Source organism: Carcharodon carcharias, chromosome 20, assembly GCF_017639515.1.
Source record: "Carcharodon carcharias isolate sCarCar2 chromosome 20, sCarCar2.pri, whole genome shotgun sequence".
Lineage (NCBI taxonomy): Eukaryota > Metazoa > Chordata > Chondrichthyes > Lamniformes > Lamnidae > Carcharodon > Carcharodon carcharias.
The window spans coordinates 25,682,304-25,708,390 of NC_054486.1; the positions used below are offsets into that span (position 1 = coordinate 25,682,304).

The following is a 26,087-nucleotide window of genomic DNA, read 5'->3' on the forward strand; positions in this document are numbered from 1 at the left end:
ATTGTTTTATGTGCCCATAACATTATGCTGACTTCATCAGACTACTTCTACTTGCCTCCAAACAAACAGACCAAGTGTAATGTACTTTATATAGGCTTGCTGGTGATACAAATCTAGGTGGGAACGTAAGCTGTGAAGAGGACACAGAGGCTACAAAGACACATAGACAGCTTAAGTGAGTGGAAAACAAGGCGGTAGATGACGTAGAATAAAAGTGTGAGTATGTTCACTTTGGTAGTAAGAATAGAAAAGCAGAATATTTCTTAGAGGTATGAAACTTTTAAAGGTTGATGTTCAAAGGAGTGTTCTCATACAAAGTGCACGGAAGATTAGCATTTAGGTAAAGCATGTAGTTAGGAAGGCAGATTACATGTTTATTGAAAGGGGATTTGAGTACAAGAATTAGAAAGTCTTGCTACAATTATACAGGACTTTGAAACCAGACCTGGAGTACTTGATGCAGTTTTGGTTTCCATATTTAAGAAACAATATACTTGCATTGGAGGCGGTGCAACAAAGGTTCACTAGATTGGCTCCTGGGATGAGAGAGGAATGTCCTAAAATGAGAGGCTGATTAATTTTGGTCTAAACTCAAGAATTTAGAAAATGAGTGGTGCTCTCGTTGAAACCTACAAGATTCTGAAAGAGTTTCTTGTGGGGAGACGATGATGTAGTGATAATGTCAATGGACTCGTAATCCAGAGGCCCAGGCTAATGCTCAGAGGACAAGGGTTCAAATCTCACCACGGCAGCTAGTGGAATTTGAATTCAATTAATAAATCTGAAATAGAAAGCTAGTCTTGGTAATGGTGACCATGAAAAGATCATCAATTGTCGTTAAAATCTTTTCCGGTTCACTAATGTCCTTTCGGGAAGGAAATTTGCTATCCTTACCTGGTCTGCCTACAATTGACTCCAGATGCACAGCAATGTGTTTGACTCTTAAATACCTTCTTGAAATTGCCTCACAAGCACACGGGAGCGGACCTGTGTAAGAAGGGCAGCGGTGGCAGGGGGTAAAAACCAGCGGCAGAGTGCCCCTTCCGAGCTGAACTGTGGCGTCAAAGGAAAACGGGTAGGCTATTGGTGAGTATCTCTTCTATGTCTCTTATGATTGGCCAAGTGGTTTAACTCAGGAGATGTTATTACACCTGAAGAGTACAGTTAAGAAATTCACTTTTAAAATATTTAACACCCAAATTAATTAATTAAATAAAATGGAGATGGCTGGGAAGGTGACATGTTGCAGCTGTAGTATGTGGGTGCTGATGGACGCCGGTGCGATCCACGGTGACCACGTCTGCAGCAAATGTTGGCTGCTCGAGGAACTTTGGCTCAGAGTTGATGAGCTGGAGTCCGAACTGCGGATTCTAAGACACATCAGGGAGGGGGAGAATTTCCTGGACACTGCTTCAACCCTTAGATTAATTACATCAAATTTGGACTATGGTCAGGGACAGGAGGGTGTGAGGTGGGATTAATAAGACTGTGAAGCAGGCATGGGGATCCAGAATTTAGCTTGGAGGGCACCTCAGCCAGTGCCCTTGTCCAACAGGTATGACAAGGTTCTTGCTCCCAGTGTGGACGAGGGCACAGACTGCAGGGAGGATGAACAAACTGACCACAGCACCATGGCACAGAGCACCATTCAAGTTGGGGGGAGAAAAGAGAAATGTAGTAGTAATAGGGGAATAGATACTGTTCTCTGCAGCAAAGGCAGAGAGTCCTGAAGGTTGTGTTGCCTACCTGGTACCAAGGTTAAGGACATCTCTTCTGGGCTGGAAATGAACATGGAATGGGAGGGGAAGGATCCAGTTGTCGTGGTCCATGGAGGTACCAATGACATAGGTAAGGCTAGAAAAGAGATTCTGCCGAGGGACTATGAGCAGTTCGGGGCTAAATTAAAAAGCAGAACCAAAAGTTAATTTCTGGATTACTACCTGAGCCACGTGCAAATTGTCGTAGGGTAAATAAGATTAGAGATGTAAAAGCATGGCTCATGGTGTGGTAGAAATGGGTTCTGATTAATGGGGCACTGGCGCCAGTTCTGGGGAAGGAGAGAGCTGTTCCGTTGGGATGGGCTTCATTTGAACAGTGTCCTGGTGAATTGTATAACTAGGATTGTAGTTAGAACTTTAAACTAATTAGTGGAGGGGAGGGTTCAATTAAAGAGAAGTTTAAAAACTCAAAAAGAAACAAGAAAGCAGAGATGCAGTGTGGTGAAGAAGCAAATGATAATCAAAGTGTGACAGGAAGGGGCAGGAAATATATGCAGGAGAGTGCAGCAGAAATTAGAACCAGAACAAGCAATAATCCTATAAAGTCAAAGCTTAAGGCTCTTTATCTGAATGCACGCAGCATTTGTAACAAAATAGATGAATTGACAACAAAAATAGAAATAAATGAACATGACGTGATAGCTGTTACAGAGACGTGGTTGCAGGGTGACCAAGACTGGGAACACGATATGCAAAGGTATTCGATGTTCTGGAAAAAGAAGCAAAAAAGAAAAGGAGGTGGGGTAACTTCATTAATGAAGGAAGGTATCAGTGCACTGTTGAGTAGTGATATAGGTGCAAAACATCATGATGTGGAATTAGTTTGGGTGGAAATAAGGAATAACAAGGGGAAGAAGTTGGGGTGGGAGTCGTCTATACACCCCCGAAGAGTTGCCTCACTGTAGGACAAAGTATAAATCGTGAAGTAATTGAGGCATATAAGAAGGGCGCTACAATTGTCATGGATGATTTTAATCTGCATATTGACAGGACAAATCAGATTGGCAGGGGTAACATTGAAGACGAATTTATAGAGTGCATCAGGAATTGTTTCTTAGAGCAATACATTGCAGAACCTACCCAGGAACAGGCTATTTTAGATCTAATAATGTGTAATGAGGTGGGATTAATAAGAGGTATCGTAGTTAACAATCCTCTAGGGGGTAACAATCACAACATGATAGAATTTCAAATTCAGTTTGAGGGAGAGCAAATCAGGTCTCAAACCAGTGTCCTTAACTTAAATAAGGGCAATTACAGAGGTATGAAGAAAGAGTTGTCTAAAGCAGGCTGGGAAAATAGACTAAAGGACAGCTCAGTGGTGAGTAGTGGCAGACATTTAAGCAGATATTTCATAGTGCTCATCAAAAATTTATCCCGGTAAAAAGAAGGACTCGATGAGAAGGATGAACCACCCATGGTTAACAAAGGTAGTCAAGCAGAGTATCCAATCAAAATCTAAGACATACAAAGTGGCGAAAACTATTGGTAGGCCAGAGGATTGGGAATTTTTTAGGAACCAACAGCTGGTGACTCAAAAGCTAATAAAGAGGGAGAAAATTGGTTATGGAAATAAGTTGGCAAGAAATATAAAAACAAACAGCAAGAGCTTCTACAGGTATATAAAAAGAGAGTTGCTAAAGTGAGCATGTGACTCTTGGAGGATGTGACTGGAGAATTGATAATGGGGAACAGGGAAATGGCAGATAATTTAAACCAATATTCTGCATCGGTCTTCATGGTGGAGGACACTATAAATATCCCAAATATATCAGATAAGCAAGGAGCTAATGGGAGGAGAGAGTCTCTATCACAAGGGACAAAGTATTTGGCAAACTAATGGGACTAAAGGCAGACAAGTTGCCAGGGCCCAATGGTCTGCATTCAAGAGTTTTAAAGGATGTGGCGGCAGAGAAAGTTGAGGCATTGGTCGAAATATTCCAGAACTCGCTGGTTTCCAAGAGGGTCCCAGCGGATTGGAAAACTGCTAATGTGATGCTCCTGTTCCAAGAAGGGAGAGAGACAAAAAGCAGGAAACTATAGGCCAGTCAGCCTAACATCTGTCGTTGGGAAAATGCTAGAGTCCATTATTAAGGAAGAAATGGCAGGGCATTTAGAAAAGCTTAACGTAATCAAACAGTCAGCATGGTTCAGTGAAAAGGAAATTGTGCTTGACAAATTTGCTAGAGTTCTTTGAGGACATAACAAGCAGAGTTGATAAAGGGGAATCAGTAAATGTGTATTTGGATTTCCAGAAGGCATTCAATAAGGTGCCACATAAAAGGTTATTGCACAGGAGAGGAGCTCACAGTACTGGGGGAGGGGGAGGGGGAGGGGGGGGCGAGGTAATGCATTAGGATGGATTGAGGATTGGTTAACACACAGAAGACAGAGTCAGGATTAATGGGTCTTTTCAGGTTTGAAAGAAGTAACTAGTGGAGTGCCACAAGGATCGGTCCTAGGGCCTCTATTTACCATCTATATTAATGACTTGGAGGAGGGGGCAGAGTGTAATATACCCAAATTTGCTGACGATACAAAAATAGGTGGGAAGGCATGTTATGGTGAGGACATAAGGAATCTGCAGTGGGGTATAGATAGGTTGAGTGAGTGGGCAAAAACTTGGCAGATGGCATTAAGTGTAGGACAGTATGAGGTCATGCACTTTGGTAGAAAGAATTCAAAGGCAGATTGTTATTTAAATGGAGATAGACTTCAAAAAAGTGCAGTGCAAAGGGATCTGGGTGTTCTTATGCATGAGACACAAACAATTAGCATGCAGGTGCAGCAAGTAATTAAGAAGGCAAATGGAATTTTGGTTTGTATTGCTAGGGGGCTGGAGTTTAAAAATAAAGAAGTCTTGTTACAACTGAATGTGGTGTTGGTGAGGCCGCACCTTATTGAATGCGGTATAGTTTTGGTCCCCGTATTTAAGAAAGGGTATACTGGCATTGGAGGCAGTTCAAGAGAAATTCGCTAGGCTGATTCCTGGGATGAAGGGGTTGACTTATCAAGAACGGCTAAACAGGTTAGGCCTTTATTCATTAGAGTTTAGAAGAATGAGGGGTGATCTTATTGGAATGTACAAGACTCTGAGGGGGCTTGAAGGGTAGATATTGAGAAGATGTTTCCACTAGTGGAGGAACCTCAAACTAGGAGACATAGTCACAGAATAAGGGGACACTCATTTAAAAACGAGATGCAAAGGAATTTCTTCTCTGATGATAGCGAATGTCTGGAATTCTCTACCCATGGGAATTGTGGAGGCTGGATCACTGAAAGTATTTAAGGAGGAGTTAGGTAGATTTTTCAAATATTGGTGAGTTGACGGCTTTAAGGAGCTGGCACAAAAGAGGAATTGAGGCCTGGGGCAGATCAACCATGACCTTATTGAATGGCAGGTCAGGTTTGCGGGGTCAAATGGTCTACTCTTATTTCTTATGTTCAAGCCACTCAGTTCAAGAGCAATTAGGCATGTGCCAGTGACACCTACATCCCATGAAAGAATGAAAAAAGCTTAACAGGATTGACACTAAGGCTGTTTCCCTCGGTTGGGGAATCTAGAACATGGGGACGCAGGCTCAGGATAAAGGTTAGGCTGATCATTTAGGACTGAGATGAGAAATTTCTTCACTTGGCAGGTTGTGAACCTTTGGAATTTTCTACCCCAGACGGTCGTTGATGTTCCAACATTGAATGTGTTTAAGGCTGAGACGTACACATTTTTGATGTCTCAGGGAATTGAAGGATATGGGGAGTGGGCAGGAAAGTGGATTTGAAACTGAGAATCAGCCATGATCTCGCTGAATAGTGGAGCAGGCTCAAGGGGTCATATGGTCTTCCCCAGTTCCTAATTCTTATGTTCTTATTTGGATTTTGTCAGTTGCTCCCAATATTGTGGCTGTGTGTCCATTCTCTCAAAACTGTTGTCATCAATTCCAACCTCTCCTTTCTCTGAAACTCTCATTTTTTGTCACCACCCAGCTTCTTATCAACCTCTCCCATCATTCTCTTTTTCAATTTTTCAATCTGTTTTCTGCTCTGCCTCCAGTATTGAGACTATCCTGTTTAAAATCACAAGTAACATGCTTTGTTATTATGAATGTTGTAAATCACCCTTCCCTGTCTCCTTTGACCTTCGCATGGCATTCTGCCCCTTGTCCTTCACTCTGTGGTCTATCTCTCTGCCTTTGTTCCAGCTTGGCTCTACACCTACCTGTCCAATGCAGCTAGCAGATCTCCTGCAATGGTTTTTCCTCCTTCCTTGGTATGGTCACATCAGGTGTACCTCCAGGGCCTCTACCCTTGACCCGTTTTCCTTCCTCATCTAGATGCTGCTGGTTGGCATCATCACTCAGGCATCATTTGGGCTTTCACCTATGTGCTGTTTTATCTCTGCTGCCACTTTTGACCCTTGAGCACCACTATACTGTCCAGCTGCTTAGACATAAAGTTTTGGGTTATAAGGACTAATTTCAGCTTAATATTGACAAAGCCAAGGTGCTCTATTTGGCTTCCACCTAAAACTGTGCAATAGTGTCTGACATTCCTTCAGATGGTACACTATCTGTCCTATTTGATTTGAAACTGATCCTCAAACCCTCCGTACTTGGCACCAGCAATATACCTCATTCCGTCTCCACAGTGTTGCTGCTTCCGCTTCACCCCATTCCAGCTTATCTGCACCTTTGGTGCTACAGTCTTGGTTATAGCAAAGCTCTCCTTTATGATTTGTTCAACACCTGCATCCTATCTTGCTTTCAATCCCATTCCCAGTTACTCCTATACTCACCAACCTTCAGTATTTCATAATCCCATTGATTTCCAAACCCTTCACCTGAATTGCACATTCCTTCATGGCTGTTCCATCTCTGGCCTCCTTCACTTTCCTTCAACTCCATCGCTCTACTTTCAGCCACAAACCCTTCATCTATTTCAATTTCGCACCCTAATACTCTCCTAAAGTCCCTCTGCCTTGTTATGCCCCTCGTTTCCTTCAGTAGCCTTTTCAAAGCTTTCATATTGCTATTCCCATTCCCCTGATTCCTTTCCTACTGACTGTCACCAGATAAAAGCAGTCAGATTGTCTTGAAAGCCTAGCTGGGTCACTGTGTCTTTAAGGGAAGAGAACTTGCTACTTCAAGTTGTTGTCTCCTACATGTTACCCTGTCCCTCTTACTGCCCTTGGGACAACTAGAAATGGGTAATAAATGCTGGTGTGTAAGCGTTGCCCACATTCCAATTTTTTTAAAAAACAAGTCTATTTCACATCTAATTTGTCATTTCTGTGAAGCATTTTGTGATGTTTTATTTTGTTAAAGATGCTATACCTGTGCATGTTATTGTAATTGACAGCTAATTAGTTGAGGGTGAATTTTATGCTATTGTAGGTTAATTGAAGCCTTTCTCATTCTTCAGTGTTGTTCAGCTTTCACATACAAACCTCTGTCTCATGGTTCCCTTTCTCACCTATTAGAACTCCTGCAAACTATCTGAAATCTTTCTGTCATAGCTATGTTCTCCCATATTTACCACTCAATCTCTGTTTCACAGTCAATGAGATGTAACTCAGAAGGGTCCCTAGGCTCACTGGTAGTACACTCGCTTCTCTGCAGAGAACAAAACACCAAGCCCACTCGTAGTCATACCTTCCTATCCCTTACCATGGACCAAATCTGAAGTACTTAACCTCTCATTATAGGACAAACCCCTCAGCCTAAGGGGTTGGTCCCTGGGGTAAGTAAATTGAGCTTATATTCTCTAGTGTTTAGAAGAATGAGGGGTAATCTCATTGAAACCCACAAAATTCTGAGGGGACTGGTTAGGGTAGACACTGAGAGATTGTTTCCACTGGTTGAGGAGTCTAAAACATGGGCACAGTCTTGGGATAAGGGACTGATTATTTAGGACTGAGATGAGGAGTAATTACTTCACTCAAAGGGTTGTGAATCTTTGGAATTCTCTACCTAGAGTGTAGTGGATGCTCCATCGCTGAATATTTTTAAGGTTGAATTAAATTTTCTGGTGTCTCAGGGAATTAAAGGAAATAGGGAGCGGGCTGGAAAATAGAGTTGAAGCCCAAGATGATTGTATTGAATGGTGAAGCAGGCTTGATGAGCCATATGGTGTACTCCCCCTTTTTTCTTGTGTTCTTGACTGTTTCCTGGATCAAAGTGCCTAGGTAACTTTCTCCCATCCTGATGAATAGCCATGTCTGAAGCTCACGCTCCAGCTCATGAACTCTGTGCTGAGGTTCCATAAGCTGCAGCAGCTTCCTGCAAATGTGGTTATTGTGGATCACTCTGGTGTCCACCAGCTCCCAAACTGGATTAGAACTCGTAAATTGATGTAATTCTATTGGAGTCAGCATAGCCTATCACCTTTCTTAATCACAGTTCCTGAGAGGTCTGGAATGAGGCTACTAATCATAGAATGGAATCATAGAATGGTTAAAGCACAGAAGGAGGCTATTCAGACTGATGCATCTATGCCAGCTCTCTGCAAGAGCAATTCACCCAGTCCTACTCCCCCACCTTTTCCCTGTAGCCCTGCACTTTTTTCCTCTTCAAATAATAAACCAATTCTCTTTTGAAAGTGTTACGACCGGCCCCCAGGTGAGGTACCCTAATTTATTAATTTCCCGAACGGGACTTCAATTTTGTTATACTCCTGGATGAGGAGGAATGAGCTGACTCCCCTTCTTTATTTAACCCCCTCGATTGGTCACAACAAGGTTAAATTAAAAGGGATCCCTTCCCCCATGAAAACCTTTTCCCAGTCCAAATCTATTTTTTTGTGAAGGAGCTAATTTAACCGGCCTTTCTTGAGTCAAAGAAAGAGTAAGTTTATTAGTTGTTACAAACCCAAGAAAAATAATAAAATGCAACGTGTGTGTGTGCGCGCACGTGCACGCGCACACACACACACCAGAACTGAGAAGTTAAAAGTCCAGACGAAAGTTAAAACAAAAATACAATTAGCCTTTGGCTTGTCCGTGAGGCATAGATGGCAATATGTTGCGGCCATTAAGTTGGTTGATTCTGCTAGAGCTGACTTTGGTAGTTTTGCAGTTGATTTGGACACGCTTGGTTCTGTAGGTTAGCTGAAGAAGCTGTCCTATTTTCTTTTTGATTGTGGCCTCTGCCTTGAGTGCCCACACCTCCAGCAAAAGAGAGAGACCTTGTTTGCAACTGCAGCAGTGACTAGTTGGTCCATACCACCTTTGCTTTTTTCTGTAGTAGGTCTGTCAGCAGGGCAGCTAGTGAGCTGAAGTTTGGAATGAACCTGTGGTGGAATCCACATGTCCCCAAGAACTTCATGATTTCCTGTTTCGTTGTTAGAATGGGGAACTGTGCCTCTGCTTGTACCTTTGCAGCCCTGAGCAGTACTTGTCCTTGACCCACTACATGTCCTAGATAGGTCACCTGAACCTTAGCAAACTTGCTCTTTGTGAGAGTGACCACTAGGTCAGCTGACTGTACTTTCTGGAAGAGGGCTTCCAGTTGCTCTACGTGAGTTCCCCAGGTGTAACTGTGCACTAGGAGGTCGTCTAAGTATATTACATAATTGGATAAGCCCGCCACTACCTGGTTCGTGAGCTTTTGAAAGATAGCTGGGGCATTTCGGAGTCCTGATGGCATGATTCAACACTGGTATAACCCATCTGGAGCTATGAAGATGGAGATTTCCTTTTGCCAACAGTCAAGGGAACCTGCCAGTATCCCTTGAGTAAGTCTATCTTTGTAATAAGTGCTGCTTTACCTACCCTCTCTGTGCAGTCTTCCAGATGGAGTATTGGGTAGGGGGCGGCTCTGATCACTGCACTAACTTTTCGGTAGTCAATGCAGAACCTTATGGAGCCATCTGTCTTGGGCACGAGCACAACTGGGGAGCTCCAGCTACTGCTGCTAGGCTCTATTAATTGGTGCTGTAGCATGTAGTTAATCTCCTGAACCTGGGCCAGTTTTTCTGAGCCCAGACGATAGGGATGTTGCTTTATGGGAGGGGCCACTCCCACATCCACATCATGTAAAGCCCGTGTGGTGCAATCTGGCTTGTCTCTGCATAAACCTTTAAATGCAGTGAGCAACCTTGTCAAGTCTGCTGTTCTGCACTTAGGTGGGTGGATAAGGAGTCTAAGTTCGCTAGTTTCTCTGTGTCGGTTAGCCGGGTAGTAGAGGGTTCAACGTGGGCCTCGCCCATGTCTCCCTCAAGTTCATCCCCACTGCTACTCTGCTCCTCCAGGTTGGTGGCTACGGGACAGACCGTTACCTGCCTGTCCCTTTCTTGGCTGTGATATTGCTTTATCATGTTCACGTGACATAGCCTTTGCTTTTTCTCCTGATCTGAAGTCTCAATTAAATAGTTTACTTCCCCGAGCTTCTTTGCTACTCTGTATCGGCCATTGAACCAGGCTTTTAAGGGAGATTTTTAAATGTTCTTGGGCCACATCACAGGCTCTCATGAGCGGCTCCGGGAACAATGTTACATAGTCTGACATGGCAACTTCCTCCTTTTGTTCTAAAAGCCTCTCCTTGATTAGTTTCAGAAACCCTTGCATTTGGTGCCCATAAACTAATTCAAACAGAGTAAAACCTGTGGACTTATTGGGTGAGTCTCTGGTAGTGAACAGAAGAAAACCTAGTCCTTTATCCCAATCATGGGGATACCCGTAGCAGTATGCCCTGATCATTGTTTTAAGGGTCTGGTGGTACCATTCTAGTGACTGCGGGTGATAGGCTGAAGACTTCAGCTGGGTCACGCCGAAGTTACCCATGATTTCCTGGAATGTTTTGGACGTGAAATTTGAGCCCTGATCTGACTGGATCTCGATGGGCAGACCATACCTAGTGAAGAATTGGGTTAATTCCCTCACCACCATTTTGGCAGATATGGCTCACAGGGGAACAGCCTCTGGGGAGCAGGTAGCCACATCCATGGTGGTAAGGATATACTGGTAGCCTCCTTTGGTTTGGGCAGGGGCACCACACAGTCCACTAACACCTTGCTGAATGGTTCCCCAGAAACCATCACGGGAAATATAGATGCAGGATTTATTACAGGTTGGGGTTTTCCCACAACCTGGCAGGTTCTGCAGAACCTTCCTACATCCCTGTGGAGGTGTAGCCAGTAAAAATGATGGCTGGTGCGGGTTTGGGTTTTGTGCATATCGATACGTCCAGGCATCAGAATTTTGTGAGCTAGCTGTAATATTTCCCTATGGTACTTTGGCACCACTACCTGGTGGGTCACTGTCCACTCCTCGTTTGCAGGTCTGTGATGGGGGTCTTCATTTCCTCATTAGCACCTCATTTTTAATGTAGTAGCATTTAGGGACTGCTTCTGCCTCTGCTTCAGTGTGGGCAGTCTGAGCCAATGTTTTTAACAGTGGGTCAGCTTGCTGGACTGCTACCAAGGAAGATCTATTTATTACCTCCTTAGTGTCTTCTAGACTCCCAAAAAAGGTTTCAGATAACCAGATCATAGGGTCTTCTGTCTGCAGTGCCACTTCAGCCTCCACTGACATAGCTTGTGTGGCCATAAACTGAGTTACTGCGCAGTCAGGTCAGGGATATTGTGAGACACTTTCTTCTGCAGCTGTTCTGTCTCTCTGACCTCAGTGGGCTTCTCTGAGGCCACTGGGGATGTTGTTACCTTTGATCCTGCCAGGTCATTGCCGAGGAGTAGGTCGACCCCGTCCACAAGCAACCTGGTGAAGACACTCATCGTTGTTAGTTCTGACACAAAGTCGCACTCCAGATGCACCCAGTATAAGGGGATGGGCACGTAGCCTCCTTCAATCCCCTTTACCAACAAAGGCATGACCAAAAAGGTCATGCCATTCCCCAGCAGTAGAGTTAGGCTGGCCCCTGTATCCCTCAGTATCACTACAGGCTTACTCGCCTCACCCTGAGGAAATGTGGCCACCCTTCCTTTGGATACAAAAACCTTGTAACTCTCAGGGATTTGTTTAACCTCATTTGCACTCTCAGGAGTGCATCTACAGGGATTCATAGCCGCAGTCAGAGCCATAGCTTGCTATGCTCTCTGACTATCATTCTCTGCATATGTGCCCCGATAAATCCCACTGTTTTTTCCCATAACCTCCAGCACTTGGCCCAAAGGTGCCCTACCTTTTGACAGTTAAAACACACAGGCTTCTTGGCCTCACTTTTCATCTCAGCACCATCCTTTCTGTCCTGCAGAGGGCCCCCAGCATTTCCTTCACTCCCATGGGTGCTCAGTTTTCTATCACTCTTCCCACCTCTTCTTTTCGGGTGGTTGGGCATGACTAGGGGAGGGTGTCTTTTGGGACAAGGGTTTGTGGAGCAGCTCGTAATCATCAGCTGGTGTGGCTGCTTGCCTGGCCCCTATTACCCTCTGTTCTTATTGGGAAGGGTATGGAACTTTTAATTATTTCAGAGGTTTTCGTAAGTGGCTTTTGTTTTGAGTGCCCACACCCACTGACCAAAAGAACGTTGTTTCAGCCTTTCAAATTCCAGGTATGCCTGGTCAAGCCGTTTCTTGAGGATGCAGCATTTCTGACAGTATGCCTCCAGCACTAACTGGTACACATTTAAAATAGTCTTTTATGCTGCCTCAGAGTCAGTGACACTTTCCATAGGCAAGAGGGAGTAAACCTTGTGAGCATTTCCTGAAAGCTTATTCTGCAGTAGTAGGGACCAATGTTGGACTGGCCACTTTAACTACTGTGCTAACCGCTCGAAAGAGACAAAGAAGGCTTCCACCTCTGCTTCATCAAACCTAGGGATTAAATGAACAAACTGGATTGCCTCAGCCTTTAAGTCTGAGCTAGTGGTGTCTTCAAGGGATACAGTAGGCTTCCTGCCCCTCAGCTCAAACTGTTTTAGTTTAAACTCCCTTTCCCTCTCTCTGTCCTGAAATTCTCTCTCTTCTTCCCTCTGTGCCCTTTCCTGTATTTCCTCTTTTTTCTTTTTCCTCTTTCTCTCTTTCCCTTTCCTTTTCTCTTTCCTGAAATTCTAATTTCTGCTGCTCCCAATTCTAATTTCTCTACTGCTACTCTGTCTGTTTCATCGTCTTCAACTTCCACCTCTAGACCATTGGCCACGCCTTTTAAAATTTTGGGTTTTCTGCCTTTTGGGTGAAATTCTAATCCTAAGTGCCTCACTAGCTCTTAACTCTTCAAAGTACAGAATGTGAAAGTTTAATTACTAATGTCCCTTCTTTGTCTGTAAAAACACTGGCATCAAATGTGGACATTTTTACATTTTAGCCAGGCAGACTCAAGAAAACCATTTTGTGTTTCTTTTTAAATTGGCTTCAAAGGAATAGTTTACTTTCCCCACTCTAATTCTTTCATTTTGTCTGTGGCAACAATTCCAGCACCAAATCCCAATTTGTAATGACTGGCCCCCAGGCAAGATCCCCAATTTGGTAACTTCCCGAATGGGACCCCAATTTTGTTATGCTCCCTGGTGAGAGAGAATGAGCTGGCTCCCCTTCTTTATTCAGCCCCCTTGATTGGTCGCAACAAGTTTAAAGGGAACCCCTTCCCCCATGGATACCATTTCCCAATCCAAATTATTTACTTTTTTAGAAGGAGCCAATTTAACCAGGCTTTCTTGAGCCAAAGAAAAAGTAAATGTATTAGTTACTATATATCCAAGGAAAAATAATAAAAACGCAACACACATACTCCCGATTTCTGACCCATGTATAAGAGCCCAAATAAAAGTTTTTTTAAAATATGATCAGCTTTTGGCTTGTCTGTGAGACATAAATGGCAATATTTTGCAGCCGTTATGTTGGTTGATTCTGGTAGAGTGACTTTGGTAGTTACTCAGTTGGTTTGGAGACACTTAATTCTGCAGGATAGCTGAAGAAGCTGTCCTGTTTCCTTTTTGATTGTGCCCGCACCTCCAGCCACAGAGAGGGGCTTTGCCTGTAACTGCAGTGGTGACTTGTTGGTTAGTGACTGTCACTTTCACAGCACACTAGTACTGCTCTGAGGCTAGCTTTTTAACACTTTTTTCCCCCATGTGTTCCTGTAAGGGGGGAATAAACATGTCTTGCACCCAGAGTCTGTTTTCTTTGATCACATTCTGAGATATGAATCAACAGGAGATGCATTTTAGATGAGTGCTAAGACGTGGTAATCAGTCTTTTGTTTCTGCAACCACAGGAGATTAAGGCCCAGTCTTCTTGCATCCTTCCTATCTTCCTTTCAAGTGTCTCTGCTTGAAGAAAGCCATGATACCTTTTCAGTTGTGACATTTCATGTTCTCAGGACAGGCCTGTCAGTGTAATCCACAGAGAAATTTTCCAGAAAGTGGTCATTTTACATTATCAGCCACCTTTTGCTCAGTGTCTTTGCTTGTATTCCTTAAAAGCACACACATCTTCCTTAAAAAGTTCAACATGCCTGTAAGTAATTAGTGGCTGTAATCGGCTTTTCATTATAAAAACCATAATTAAATCTGCTTCCACCACACTCCCAGGTAGTGCATTCCAGACCCTAACCACTCACAATGTTGAAAGAAAGCTTTTCCTCACATTCCCATTGCTTCTTCAGCTTCATTCAGTGTCCTCTGACTCTCGATCCTTTCAGCAATGGGAACAGTTTCTTCTGATCTACTCTGTCCTGACCTCATGATTTTAACACCTCTAAGTCTTATTGCCAGATTTTCCCACCCACACTAATGTCTCAAATTTACCTGGTTTCTCAATGTTCTCTTCTCCAAAGCGAGTAGTCCCAGCTTCTCTTACCTATCTACATAACTGAAGTTCCTTGTCCCTGAAACCATTCTAATGAATCTTTTCTGCACCCTCTAATGCCTTCACACCCTTCCTCAGGCATGGTGCCCAGAACCAGGCACAGGGCTCTAGTTGAGGCCAAACTGATGCTTTATACAGGTTTGTCATAAAACTTCCTTCCTTTTGTACTCTGTGCCCCTATTTATAAAGCCCTGGATGCCGCATGCTTTTTTAACTGCACTCTCGACCTGCCCTGCCACCTTCAATGATTTGTGCACATATATCTCCATGTCCTGCTGCTCCTGTACCTACTTTAGAATTGTACCTTTTATGGTATATTGCCTTTTCCCATTCTTCCTACCAAAGTGAATCACTTCGCACACTCTACATTAAGTTTCATCTGCCAATTGTCTGCCCATTCCACCAACCTGACTGTGTCCTTTTGAAGTTTGACACCATGCTTCTCACAATTCACAATACTTCAAAGTTTGTGTAATTTGCAAATTTTAAAATTGTGCATTTCCACCAAAGCCTAGGCCATATATGAAGAGCCCCTGGGGAACTCCACTGTCACCCTTCCTCCAGTCCATAAAACAACCATTCGCCATTATGCTTGTTTTCTGTCACTCAGCCAATTTTGTATTCCTGTTGCTCCTGTCCCTTTTATTCCATAACTGCTAACTTTGTTCACAAGTCTGTCGAATAGCACTTTATCAAATGCCTTTTTGAAATTCATGTACTGAACATCAACCGCACAACCCTCATTAACCCTTTCTGTTACCTCATCAAAAAACTTAAGCAAGTTAGTTAATCATGATTTGCCCTTAACAGATCCGTGCTGGCTTTCCTTCATTAACCTGCATTTGTTGAGGTGACTATTAATTTTGTTTCTAAAGCTTCCCTGATGCTGAGGTTAAATTGACTGGTCTGTAGTTGCAGGTTTATCCATACAACCTTTTTTAAACAAGGGTGTAACAGTTACAACTCTCCAATCCTCTGGCACCACCCCTGTATCTATGAAGGATTGGAAAACCATAGGCAGTGCCTCTGCAATTTCCACCCCTCCCTCAGTATCCTTGGATGCATCTCATCCAGTCCTGGCGATTTATCAAATTTAAGTACAGCCATTCTATCTAATACCTTCTGCTTATCAATTTTAAACCCATCAATTGTTTCAACTACCTCCTCTTTCACCATGACTTGGGCAGCCTCTTCTTCCTTAACGAAGACAGATGCAAAGTACCCACTTATTTCCTCAATCATGCCCCCTATCTCCAAAAGTAAATCCTTTTTGGGTTCCTAATCAACCCCACTACTACCTTTACCACCTTTTTACTGTTTATATGTCTTTGGAAGACTTTTGGATTCCCTTTGATGTTAGCTGCTCGTTTCTTCTCATAATTTCTCTTTCTTTGATTTGTTTTTTCAATTCCCCTTTGAACTTTCTATGTTGAGCCTGATTCTCATTTGTACTTTCCACATGACATTTGTCATATGTAATCTTTTCCTACTTAATCTTGCTCTCCACCTCTTTGAACATCCAGGGAGCACTGGATTGGTTTGCCTTATGTACCTTGACTGTACCCCAAACTATCTCTTTTACAGGCAGTCCATTGTTCAGTTACAGTTTCGCCTGCGAGCCTTTGATTCCAGTTTATCAGAGCCACCCCAGTGAAGTCTGCCCTTCCCAAATTACTTATTCTTACTCTGGATTGTTCCATCATTAACAACTTAGTGTAATAATTGATTAAAGGCCAGTTAACTTTGCTCCTCCAAAGTTGGGTGCAGCTTTTGAATTCTGTCTTATTAGGACAGATGGATGAAGCCATATTAATGGCGGCAGATACAGAACTCTCAAGACAATTGCAAAACAACCTCCTTACGATAATAGTCTCTGTTGCAGTTGCCCCCTATCTTGGCTTATTAGATGTGCAGCACTGCTGTATCCCATCCCTGTGAGGTCATTTTTCAGCAGCCATGAACCTGGGATCTGTGACCTGGAGTATTGAGATCAATATATAAAACTATTGGCTATTAAATGAGTTACTGTCGGTTTTCAAATTACACATTGGGTAAAGATAAAAACTTTTAAGATAAAAACTGAAAATTCTGGAAATACTCAGCAGGTCAAGCAACATTTGTGGAGAGAAACAAAGTTAATGTTTCAGGTCAGTAGACCTTTCATCAAAACTATTTTTCCAGCATCTGCAGTATTTTGTTTTTGAATTTTCTGACTGGCAAAAGAACCGCAAGGAGTTAAGGAGATATTTATCAGGCATTGAGTTGTTACAGCTGGGACGTATTGTCTGAAAGGATGGTGAAACCAGATTCAATAATGGCTTTCAAAAGGGAATTGATAACATTTGCAGGGCTATGGGAAAACAACAGATGAGTAGGACTAATTGGATAGCTTTCAAAGAGCTGGCACAAGCATGATGGGCTGAATGGACTTCTATACTTGTACAATTTTATATATCAAAATATTGGCTTACAATGTGTAGCATTGTAATGAATGTAAGTTGATGCTACCTTCCAGTACTGTTCTTATGTTTTCAATAATTTATACACATAACAACTGACAAATAATACAGTAACATGTACAGATACCAAGGAGCCAGTTATAGATTTTTATCTATCCAGTGAGACTCACGTTCTGTGTATCTCCTGTATTGCTCATTGAGTCAGAGGATATAGTGTCTCCCCCATGTTTGCGTTGTTGCTTCTCTCTGTATCTTCTGCTTGTCTGTCTTCTTTCTCGCATCCTTTTTTTTGTTCCTTAATTTAACTTGTTTTCAAGACCTCTATTGATGGTAAATTGGTTTTCCTGTTGTCTGATTCCTGTCTTTTTGGGTTGGTAGAGTGGCAGGGCTAGCAGTATTTTGATGGAGCAATTATTAACAAAGAGCATCCTTTCCAGTGGCAAATATGGGGTGGTTGGTTGGAAAAGGATCCAGTTAGTGACAGAAGAAGGGAAAGAGCAAGTGGATAGAAAGTACCATGCTTGCAGTGGTGATGGGGCAGGTAGGAATGAGCAGTTGAACAGGAGGTGGTAGGAAGAAGAGGGAAAGGATGAGAGGTAGAAAGGAATGAGCAGTTAAGGTGGCGGTATAGTATGGACAGGGAGAAGTTAGATGTTGAGAGGTTGTTTATCCTTGATGGAGAGTCTAGAACTAGGAGGTATAGTCTCAAGATATGGGGATGGCCATTTCAACTGAGATGAGAAATTTCTTCACTCAGGAGGGTTATACATCTTTGGAATTCTCTGTCCCAGAGTGCAGTGGAGCTCAGTTGTTGAGAATATTCAAGACTGGGACAGATAGATTTTTGGACTCTAGTGTATCAAGGGATTTGGGGATCAGGTGAAAAAGTGGAGTTGAGGGTAAGGATCAGCCATGGCATCAACCAGGAACCTGCAGATCTGCAATTAACAGATTGATGAGCTCATTGTGGAGATCATTAACAGAACTCAGAAGAGCCTTCCCAATAGTCAGCTATCTTCAAATATCAGACCACCAGTGCCTTAGGAGATTGCACCTCTCAGAGCAGTTGGCCTTGGGGATTTGTATTTTGGTCTACAATAATGTGATACATGTGGCCCCCATAGCAGTCTCCTACCTCAGCCCTCAAGGTTGCTCCCACCCTAAACTTTAATGCAACTGGGCCCTTCCAGGGATCACCTGGAGACCTGAGGTGCATAATTGCAGCCATCCTACTATCAGGCTGGTTACAGATGCCCTGTTCCGGAGGATGGGGCACTCCATTCATTTGAGACAGATGGGCCTACGCAGGCACAGAGGGCGTTGGGGTTTGCCTCTCTCGATTTATTGATGACACCCACGTAGCCATAATGGTACCAACAGACCAGTCAGCCAGATTCCTGAACAGAAAATTCTTCCACACGTTTAATGTGCAGGTGGTCAGTGACCCAGAAAGCGCATCTTGCAGGTTTGCGCTTGGTCCTTTGCTACACTTTCTGTGCATGTCAGCACACTGCTCTTGCATCCACTCAGTGATGCTGTGTATGGCTGTCCAAGAGATTGGCCGTCTCTCAGTGAAGGAGCTCATGTGTTCAAGTCCCCAAGTCAACATGGTGCACATGCAATGCATAGCCTCCCCCATTGTCTGCCCATAGCTCCACAATATCTCAGGGATCTCCAACATTTGGGAACTCATCTGCCCCGATACTTCAGGAAGACCTACTTTTCCCCTGATACCCAAGGTTCAGCACCTTTGTCCAGTGAAGCATGGCCGTGTCTGTCCTCATCCTCTGAGGGGCGGCTGACTGTCTTGCTGTCCTGCTCACTTGTGGTGTGCTACTCACCCAGTGCTCCCCATTCTAAGCTGATTTAAGCCCAACTGTGATGTGTGTGTCTGTGCTGGGGTATAGCGCAGAGGCATGATGTGATGGTGCAGGCCCTGTGGGGTCTTCCACCTGCTGAGGAGACTGGCAGTGACTTTGGTGGGACACTCAGCTCCCCTTCTGCTGCAGGCCCTGTGTGAAACACAAGAAGGTTTTGATGAGAACTTTAGCTACTCAGCAGCTGCCTCAGCACAGCAAACCCAATAGATGATGGCATTCAAAGAGACACAGCATGCATTGTCAGGAGTTTCCTCCATACTCTTCACCTGAAGATTGGTCTGTTGATCTTCACGGACTCCAGCCTTGCCATCGCCAATGGCCTGCCACAATGGCACCCTCTCTATGTCCAGTGCTAATTTCTACACACCACAATCAATTTAAGACATCCCATGGCTATTATAAACTCTTTTCCTGCAGGGTAAGCTGGCCACCCTCACCTATTCCAGCATGACATTGACGAGAGCTGCTGCGCTCCTCAGTCTTGCTCCCTTCTCAGTTGTGCCCCATGTGTGAGGGTGGTTGACTTTGCAACTGACCAACTGCCCGAGTAACAGTGTAAGGAAGCAATATGAGCCCTGTCTGCTCAGCTCACATGAATGCTGATTATTACAGAATTACAGGCCTGTCACCCGGATACTGCTTGCCATTCATCTTTCCAGATCTTCCCAGGTTATTGAATCTTTTAACAACATTGGACCCACATCCTCCTAGTCACTCCTCTACTAGATTGGTCCCTGGGATAGAGGGTTGTACTATGATGAAAGGTCGAGTAAATTGGGCCTATATTTTCTGGTATTTAGAAGCATGAGGGGTGATTGCATTGAAATATGAGTTTCTGAAGGGGCTTGACAGGAAAGACACTGTGAGAGGTCTTTTCCCCTGGCTAGGGGTCTAAAACAGGGGCACAGTTTCAGGATGAGGGGATGATGAACTAGGACTGAGGTGAGAAGAAATTTCTTCACTCAAAAGGGTTGGGAATCTTCTGAACTGTCTATCTCAGAGGGCTGTGGATGCTCCATTGTTGACTATATTTAAGGATGGGGATACAGATTTTTGGTCTCAGGGAATCGAGGGATAAAGGGAGCAGGCAGCAAAGTGGAGTTGAAGCCCAAGATCAGCCATGATTGTATTGAATGTCAGAGCAGGCTCAATGGGCTATATGGTCTTCTGCTCCTGTCTCTGTGCTTGTGTTCCGATGCTAGGAACAATATCTCTTGCCTCTCAGCGACTGCCTTGGTTAATGCCTCAGATACATCAGAGAACCTTGGGGCCACCCATGGAAAGAGGGTCAAAGGTGTCCCTCTGCAAACCCTGCTCCGCCATCTCCTCAATGAACTGCAAGCCCAGTCATAGCTGACACTCGCTTTTTCAAAGGGTTCTCTGTTTCCATGTCCCACCTCCAGGACATCGCAATGCCACTAATTAGGTGCCGAACCCTCCCGAAAGCTAATTAGACACTTTGCAGTTATCGCTGGCACTGATGCGGGATAGGACCTGGAAAGATTCTGGGCATTGGGTTCCAGACCCCAGATTGAAAATCCAGCCCTTTGGGTGTTTCAGGTGGAAAGTGGTGAGGTTTCGTGTTGAAAAGTGTGGAAGAGGAGTGGAGCTAAGTCCTGAACAGGGGTAGAGGCTCGAGGTGAGATTGAGAAAAAAGCATGGGATGAAATGGAGCTGTAGCTGATGGCCGCAGTACATCTTTAAAGCTGATTCTTAGCCCTAAGCTGGTGTCACCATCCCTGTAGGGACCAATAACTTTTTAAAATATATTTGAATGCCAAGTGACCAACATAAAAGGAATTGCACGACAAGATTTCAAGTTTTAAGACTTTTGCAATAACAAACTAAAAGCGGCATTAACTAAACATTAGTGTTGGTTGCCTGTTAAGAAAAGATGACCCTTATTAATGTCTTAACATGACCGATAACCCCATGCTGCATAAATGCTTGACAGCATGCATTTCACAGAATTGCAGTCTTTATAGGTAATAGTCCACAGTCTCTCCCAGATTCCAATGAGTCCACTTCTCATTGTTTCACTGAATTGTAATGTCCTCTGACCATTGAAGGTCCATTCTTTCAGAATTCCTGAACGAACTTTCAGCCATATGGCCCACTCAATGATTCCTTCTCTCAGCCTAGTCATGGTGAATCTTTTGGTGTCCTTAAATTGCTTCGGGTCCTTTCTCTTCAACCAGTGGGCAAGCTTTCGGCAGCATTCTGCCTGGTAGCCAACAGAGAAAACAGCCTTTTTTCTCTGCAGAACGCACCAGCTCTTGTCCCTTATCTCCCTCTCCCAGCTCTCTCTCTCCACCCTCCTCACCCTCCATTGCTGTTCAAAGTCTGAGACAGAACGACTGAAATCACAACGACAGCTGCCTCTGCCTTTGTTTCCAGATGTTGAACCTGGCATGTGCATTTCAGTAATATCTGACCTGGGCCCCCAGTCCCCATGGTAACCAAGCTGTTGTCAGGCAGAACTCGTAGCAATTCACATGACTTTCTTCATTATTCCATTTTACCTTAAAACATAATCATTGTATAAAACTTCACACCCATAACACTGGAGGCAGCAATTTGTTTATAAATTGTTTGTAGCACTATAAATAAATAATTCTGCTATAGGACCTTTGAAAACAGCTTTTAAATAATGCTAGCAAGCAGAGAAGAGCATGGGAGCCTGGTTCATTTTGGGTTTTGATGCAGCGCACTGCACTGGAAGGCTGACTGAAGGAAGGAACAAAAGCCGGGCTGAAGATGTAGCTTGTGAAAGAACAGGTGGGCTGCAAAGCTCTGAAGAGAAAGAACCAAGAAAAGAATTAAAGAGGTTACAGCTCTGAAGAAAATGCAGGGCAAGCGAGCAACATTGGGCAGGAATAGGGAGCATAGGAGGATAAGCAAGGTATGGGGCAGGGGTACGTACTGAGAGTCTGAAAAGGAAAGAGGAGGCCAGTGGTAATTCCAGGGAACAGACCGGAGTCTTCTGCAGGAGACGAGTAAGGTAAGGTCAGGGAAGGCTAAAAGAGGAGAGCAGCAGGGTAAAGTTGTAAGGGATTTGGTGGCAGAATATGGCTGCAGGTTCTGAGAGGTAGGACAGGAGAAGAGCAGGGAAAAAAACCAGGTCTTAGATATAAAAATCAACATCCAAATCTTGCTTGTGAAAATAGTGTGAAAAGGAAAATGGCGGACAGACCAAGTTGGAGCTACCATTGAGTTAACTCATTGCCATCTAGTGACCAAAGCCTGCAAGTATATTGTGACATACAGCACTTCATGAAGAAAAATTCCCATTGTAAATGTTGGTAAACCTTTTTGAACAGTAAGTAATAACAAAAGCATAGCTAAAATGTATGACAGCAGGAAATAAGGTGTGGGGGTGTAAAATGTGTACCACATGCAGCATTTTTAAATTTTTATATAACATATATGAAAGACTGTAAATGTTGAATATTAGATATAAAGGCTAAAATCCCTGGATGACATAGAAATTAGGTTAGTATCTGAAAAGGAAAGGTAGAGTTTTCTGCATGTTATTCTATCTTGCCTTTCATGTTCAGATACAAAGTGACCTGTTCTGAATTTTCAATATTTTCTGTTTTATTGTAATTTAGCTTGGGCGTCCCAAGAGGGATCAGATGATTGTCCCGCGTTTTGAGGTAGTAATGACAGCTACACTGTCAGCATTCATTATTACAGCTCTGAAACTGACAGCAACTTCTGGAGTCCGCACGTCCGCAATTTAAAGATGGAAATCCAAAAGTTGGTGCTAGTGCTCCTATGTTTTTCCAGAGGTTGCACTGTTGAGGCCCCCTGAATGCAATTAATTCGAAATCATTGACCGGATGAGTACTTCCACTGTTACAATCTTAGTCTCACTGTAAGAACTCTTGAAAAAGTTGTACCATGTTGAACAAAGTGTAAGTAGGTTTTTAACCGTGTACTAAGTTCATAATTGTTGTTAAACTGCCTCAGTGGCTCTGAAAGAGCAACTTCATATTTGTTGAATTTAATATTTCTCCATTATAATGAGAAATTCCACATTTTAACTTTTATTTTAAATTTATGATTTTTAGCTCCTACCTTAATAAAGCATTTTCTATTTATTCTTTCATGGGACATGGGCATTGCTGGCTAGGTCAGCATTTATTGCCCATCCATAATTCCCCTTGAGAAGGTTGTGGTGAGCTGTTGCCTTGAACTGTAGCAATCCACATGACGTAGGTACACCCACAGTGCTGTCAGGAAGGGAGTTCCATGAATTTGACCCAGCGACAGTGAAGGAACTGCAATATAGTTCCATGTCAGGATGGCGTGTGGCTTTGAGGGGAACTTGCAGCTGGTAGTGTTCCCATGCATCTGCTACCCTTGTCCTTCTAGGTGGTGGAGGTCACGGGTTTAGAATTTGCTGTCAATGGAGGCTTGGAAAGTTGCTGCAGTGCATCATGTATATGGTACACTCAGCTGCCGCTGTGTGTCAGTGGTGGAGGGAGTGAATATTAAAGGTGGTGGATGGGGTGCCAATCAATTGAGCTGCTTTGTACTTGATGGTGTTGAGCTTCTTGAGTGTTATTGGGGCTGTACTCATCCAGGCAAGTGGAGGATATTCCATCACACTCATATGCATGGCCCAGTCATTTTATTTCACTATCTGTAAGTAATAAAAGTGAAGGGATTCACTGGTTTTTACTCTGCCTGTCCGTGTGCACGTGCGTGTGCGTGTAAATGTGAATGCTTAAATGTGATTGGCTGCTCACCCTGCTTGATGACATGACTGTTGCTGCACTACTGGAAATCTTGTTGATTTGAAAGCTGATTCAAACTGACTTTGGGAATGGGAAAACTATGCCATGGAAATTGTTAAATCTTTGTGACAGTTTTCTTTGAGATCAGCAAGCAGCGTTGCTTTGTTGCTGATTGTCAAATTCAGTCCAGTCTTTCTAGAATAAAACTTGTGATTATTATGAATATGAATGATTTTAAATTGTAACCGCATTACTGAATGGGAATGGGAGTAGACCATTCAGCCCTTAGAACCTGCTTCGCCAGTCGCTTAGTTCATGCCTGATCTGTGCCTCCATCCTATCTATCTCTTTTGCTCCATGTTGCTTGATACCCTTACCTAACAATAATCTCTCAATCTCAGTTTTGAAAGCTCCATTTGTTCCACAGCATCCTCTTCCTTTTGGAGGAGAGAATTCCAAATTTCTGTTATCCTCCCTGTGGGGGATAAAAAACTTCTTGATTGCCATCCTGAATGGCCTAGCTCTAATTTTAAGATTATGTTCCCTCCTTTTTGATTGTCCAAACAGAAAAAATAGTTTCTCTGCATCTACTCTATGGGATCCCTTTAACATCCTCTAGTAAATACTGTTTAGTATAAATATCACAGCTAATTTTTATGTAAACATTTTTTGCAAGCCAGTTAAGTGTGCTGGTGTCCATTAGTGCTTACTAATTTGAAATTGTCCTGCATCTAGTTAGTATAGTTTGTAATATATTGGGTTCTTGAAGTTATCCTATATTTGGTGTGATTGTACTTAAGTGCTATTTTCTTTATTTATCTCCAGCATCTTGAAACACCTCCCTAATTTGTATTCAACTCACCCATTCAGTACAGCATCATCTGAAGACCAGGAAGAATCTTTTAACATTATTGTCAAAGAAGAGCCACCAGATGATGATGAGTATGACCGTGCAGCAAACCCAGAGGACCTTGATGGTGCAGGACTGAAATGTAAGAAAGAAGAGGAGGAGAATTATTTAGATTCTTCTTCCAGCCATAGCACCTCATCAAGGGGACAGCTTGATGGGACTAGTTGTGAGCTAGCTAGTAAAACTATTGATAAAAATGGTGCCAGTGAAGTGGATGCAACTGCTGCTGGGGTTACCAAGCGGCCATTAAGCAGCCCTGAAGGGGCAGCCAAAGCCAAAATGCTGCGAATAGAAAGCAACAAAATGCCTGTTGTTTACCTAGAACCATGCACTGTTACAAAGGGTACTATAAAAATATCAGAACTGCCACAAAACCTGCTGTCTCCTTGTCGGAGGAACTGGTCACCTCTGATCCCCCTTGCTCTCCGCTCTCCAAACTCAGCAGCAAAACCTACCTGCTCACCCAGCTCTGCTGAAAAAACCAAACTAGGTAGTGTGGACTCATCACCAGAGTGTACCAAATTCAAAGAGAATGACTCAGACTCTGTGTCTGGAAGAACAAAGAAGAAAAGGAGTACTTCTGCAGTGGCACATAATTCAATTGCTTCTCATAGTACGCCATCTCAAAAGGCCTCTGGAGAAGATTTCGGATTTTGCAAGATCAAACATACTGAAAAGGCAACAAGTTCTAGGATTTGGAGACCTGCAGGTAAGGCAGGTAATTGTCCTGGTGATTCACCTGTCTGCTCTAAGTCAACACGTTTGTCTACTAAGGCATTCAGTTCAGGAATCTGGAGACCTCCAGATGGCACAACTGACAGTATTGAGGAAACACCTATACCACGCACCAGTTCCAGATCCCCACGTGTGTCAAAGCAGCAGTTCACAGCGAGAGCTTATAGACGGGGTCGATCAAAAAAGTTGCGGCAGTCTACAAAACCTTCCCATTCTGTCTCTGAAACAGCTGTTTCTCTGGCCACCTCTGAACATCTTCTGGAACAGGAAGAAATGTTCTGTGATGTTAGTCCAGACCTGGATGATGTGGAGGGTGTTACCTTTGTGTCGTATGCATCTCAGGTAAGGTTGTTCTCCATTTTTAGGCATGTATCTCATTCAATAATTTGTGTAGATGGTCACAATACTGGAAACATTGTTTCAACAGTGACCCCATTTAAGGTATTTGGTGTATTGACAAAGCAGTCAACAAGCGGGCATTTCAGCATTTTGTCTAAATGCTTGGATATTCATAACGTGAATTATTCAAAAAATCAAAACTAGAAAAAAGCTAATGGGAGGTTTTTAAAATTGATCAGCTTTGGATGACGATAATTTGGGGAAGTTAATGAAGTTCAAAGTATCAGTAAGGATAATCATTAACTGATGGGATGTAGTGACTTCAGTCATGCACAGGTTTATTCAACTTAATTGCATCCATTGGTGTGAAATTGGCCTATGGCAGGTTCATATTGAATTAGAAATCAATTTTACATGATGCCTGCAAAGAAAATCAGGGCAAGATGGCCAATTTTCTATAAGCCCATATTGTACTCTTAGACCAATTT

At 43.3% G+C, this 26,087-nt stretch overlaps 1 protein-coding gene across 3 annotated transcripts in view; it reads left to right on the forward strand.

Moving 5' to 3' along the window:
- Positions 1-26,087, forward strand: part of mgaa (MAX dimerization protein MGA a) — a 115,198-nt gene that overhangs the window by 11,735 nt on the left and 77,376 nt on the right. For all 3 annotated transcript variants that reach the window (XM_041214335.1, XM_041214337.1, XM_041214336.1), the window contains exon 3: positions 24,441-25,602. In XM_041214335.1, the coding sequence (XP_041070269.1) occupies positions 24,441-25,602 (1,162 nt within the window). The remainder of the gene's footprint in view (positions 1-24,440; positions 25,603-26,087) is intronic.